Raw genomic sequence first — 3,416 nt, 5'->3', positions numbered from 1 at the left:
TAGAATTACAAGCATTTAATCTGAACAGGTAAACATGGAGTGATACAGTTATTATATACATTATACAGAATACAAGAAAACAATCACATTTGGATTTTGTAAAATATTCATAATGTAATGTAATTTTATCAAAATGTAATAAAATCTTGAGCTCATAATGTAAACACAATTGTACACTATGAGAAATGTATTACATTATAAACTCTCCAAAAACATGTCGTATTTGCATTATTGTAATAGCTTTTCAAACGTAAAAATATTAGTATTAGTATATAGTATAAGTAATATTAGTATTCCTTACTGTAAATTTTTAAAAATGTGCTAAAACATGTTCATTCACGCTAGCAACGTGTTAAATCATACTAACAATGTATTAAAACATGTTAGCAATACGCTAAGTCATGTTAGCAAACAGGTTAGCAATCTAATTAATGTTAACGATATATTAGATTATGTTAGCAAAATGCTAATTAATGTTAGCAGTGGTAAATAATGCTAGCAATGTGATAAACCATGTTAACAACATGCTAATTCATGTAAACAATGTGCTAAATCATGTTAACATGTTAATTCACACTAGCAAAGTGTTAAATCATGCTAGCAATGTTCTAAAACATGTTAATTCAAGCAGCAAAGTGTTAAATCATGTTAGCAATGTGTGCTAAAACATGTTAACATGATAACTCACGCTAGCAAAGTGTTAAATCATGCTAACAATGTGCTAAAACATGTTAACTCACGCTAACAAAGGGTTAAATAATGCTAGCAATGTGCTAAAACATGTTAACATGTTAATTCACGCTAGCAAAGTGTTAAATCATGCTAGCAATGTGTGCTAATACATGTTATCAACATGTTAATTCAGGTTAACGATGTGTTAAATCATGTTAGCAAATGCTAATACATGTTAACATGTTAATTCACGCTAGCAATATGCTATATCATGTTAACAACATGCTAATACATGTTAACGATGTGCTAAATCATGTTAGCAAAATGCTAATAAATGTTAACAATGTGCTAAATCATGTTAACATGTTAAGTCACGCTAGCAAAGTGTTAAATAATGCTAGCAATGTGCTAAAACATGTTAATTAACTCTAGCAATGTGCTATATCATGTTAGCAACATGTTAATTCAGGTTAATAATGTGCTAAATCATGTTAGCAACATGCTAATACATGTTAACAATGTGCTAAATCATGTTAACATGTTAATTCATGCTAGCAAAGTGTTAAATCATGCTAGCGATGTGTTAAAACATGTTAACATGTTAATTCGTTAATTCACACTAGCAAAGTGTTAAATCATGCTAGCAATGTGCTAAAACATGTTAATTCACGCTAGCAATGTGCTAAATCATGTTAGCAACATGTTAATTCAGGTTAACAATGTGCTAAATCATGTTAGCAACATGCTAATACATGTTAACAATGTGCTAAATCATGTTAACATGTTAATTCACGCTAGCAAAGTGTTAAATCATGATAGCAATGTGGTAAAACATGTTAACATGTTAATTCACGCTAGCAAAGTGTTAAATCATGCTAGCAATGTGGGCTAAAACATGTTAATTCAAGCTAGCAAAGTGTTAAATAATGCTAGCAATGTGCTAAAACATGTTAGCAAAATCCTAATACATGTTAACATGTTAATTCACGCTAGCAAAGTGTTAAATAATGCTAACAATGTGCTAAAACATGTTAGCAACATGCTAAGTCATGTTACCAATTTGCTATAACATGTTAAGGTATGCTAGGAATCTAATTAATGTTAACAATGTAACAATACTGTAACCCTGCATAGATTATTTTCATTATTGTAATAGCTTTTAAAACATAAAAATATTAGCATTCCTTACAGTATATTTTTACACTACCTGCGAAATGCAACAGATTTAAATATTCATGCTATTATGTAAAGGAATACCAATGCTTTGTTTAATAATAATACTGAAAATATGAGATATTTTTGGTGAGTTTTTAATGTAATAATGTTCTCAGCAGCCACAGATATGAAGGAAGTCAGATTAGCGGTGAGGGTTATTTTGAATCTGTTTTCAGGAAGTGGCTGCGAAGGTTTCAGGGTCAAGCTTCACAATGGATGCTTTCGCAGAAACGGTCAATATGTGGAATATTTCAGAGACATGATTCATAATCTCCATGATAATTCCCCTGCGGAGGCGGGAGTGCTTTGAGCTTCATTTAAATATTGTTTATGAACAAACACAACTGCAAAAATAACTACATTTGTACATTTTCAGGAGAGAAGCAAGTCGTGTTTGCATGAGATGGGAGCGGTTTGATGATGTCAGCACACGCTACAGTCCTGAGGTGCACACGCTACAGCTATGCCAGGATCAGGCTGTTCCACGCCTCGCCTTTGGAGCCGGACGATCCACCCGGAGAAAGTTTGAGAGCTGAACCGGCGCTCGGAGTTCCCATGTAAGCCGGAAACGCAGAGACCTGGACAGACAGAAAGATGTTGTGTTACTGTCTCTTTAAGAGCCGCTGAGAGATGTTGTGTTACTGTCTCTTTAAGAGCCGCAGAGAGATGTGGTGTTACTGTCTCTTTAAGAGCCGCAGAGAGATGTGGTGTTACTGTCTCTTTAAGAGCCGCTGAGAGATGTTGTGTTACTGTCTCTTTAAGAGCCGCTGAGAGATGTTGTGTTACTGTCTCTTTAAGAGTCGCTGAGAGATGTGGTGTTACTGTCTCTTTAAGAGCCGCTGAGAGATGTGGTGTTACTGTCTCTTTAAGAGCCGCTGAGAGATGTTGTGTTACTGTCTCTTTAAGAGCCGCAGAGAGATGTGGTGTTACTGTCTCTTTAAGAGCCGCAGAGAGATGTTGTGTTACTGTCTCTTTAAGAGTCGCTGAGAGATGTTATGTTACTGTCTCTTTAAGAGACGCAGAGAGATGTTGTGTTACTGTCTCTTTAAGAGCCGCTGAGAGATGTTGTGTTACTGTCTCTTTAAGAGCCGAGCCGCAGAGAGATGTGGTGTTACTGTCTCTTTAAGAGCCGCAGAGAGATGTGATGTTACTGTCTCTTTAAGAGCCGCTGAGAGATGTTGTGTTACTGTCTCTTTAAGAGCTGCTGAGAGATGTGGTGTTACTGTCTCTTTAAGAGCCGCTGAGAGATGTTGTGTTACTGTCTCTTTAAGAGTCGCTGAGAGATGTTGTGTTACTGTCTCTTTAAGAGCCGCAGAGAGATGTGGTGTTACTGTCTCTTTAAGAGCCGCAGAGAGATGTAGTCTTACTGTCTCTTTAAGAGCCGCAGAGAGATGTTGTGTTACTGTCTCTTTAAGAGCCGCAGAGAGATGTGGTGTTACTGTCTCTTTAAGAGCCGCAGAGAGATGTTGTGTTACTGTCTCTTTAAGAGCCGCTGAGAGATGTTGTGTTACTGTCTCTTTAAGAGCCGC

General features: G+C 36.0%; 1 protein-coding gene across 1 annotated transcript in view; it reads right to left on the bottom strand.

The window, feature by feature from the left end:
• gata4 (GATA binding protein 4) overlaps positions 1–3,416 on the bottom strand; it is a 20,709-nt gene continuing 17,293 nt past the window's right edge. The window contains exon 6 of the mRNA XM_079831116.1: positions 1–2,465. Coding sequence (XP_079687242.1) covers positions 2,349–2,465 — 117 coding nt within the window. The 3' untranslated portion in view covers positions 1–2,348. The remainder of the gene's footprint in view (positions 2,466–3,416) is intronic.

Source organism: Gobio gobio (genome assembly GCF_949357685.1).
Source record: "Gobio gobio genome assembly, chromosome: 12".
NCBI lineage: Eukaryota > Metazoa > Chordata > Actinopteri > Cypriniformes > Gobionidae > Gobio > Gobio gobio.
Note: the sequence above shows the minus strand (reverse complement) of the source record. Positions and strands in the feature narration are given on the sequence as shown.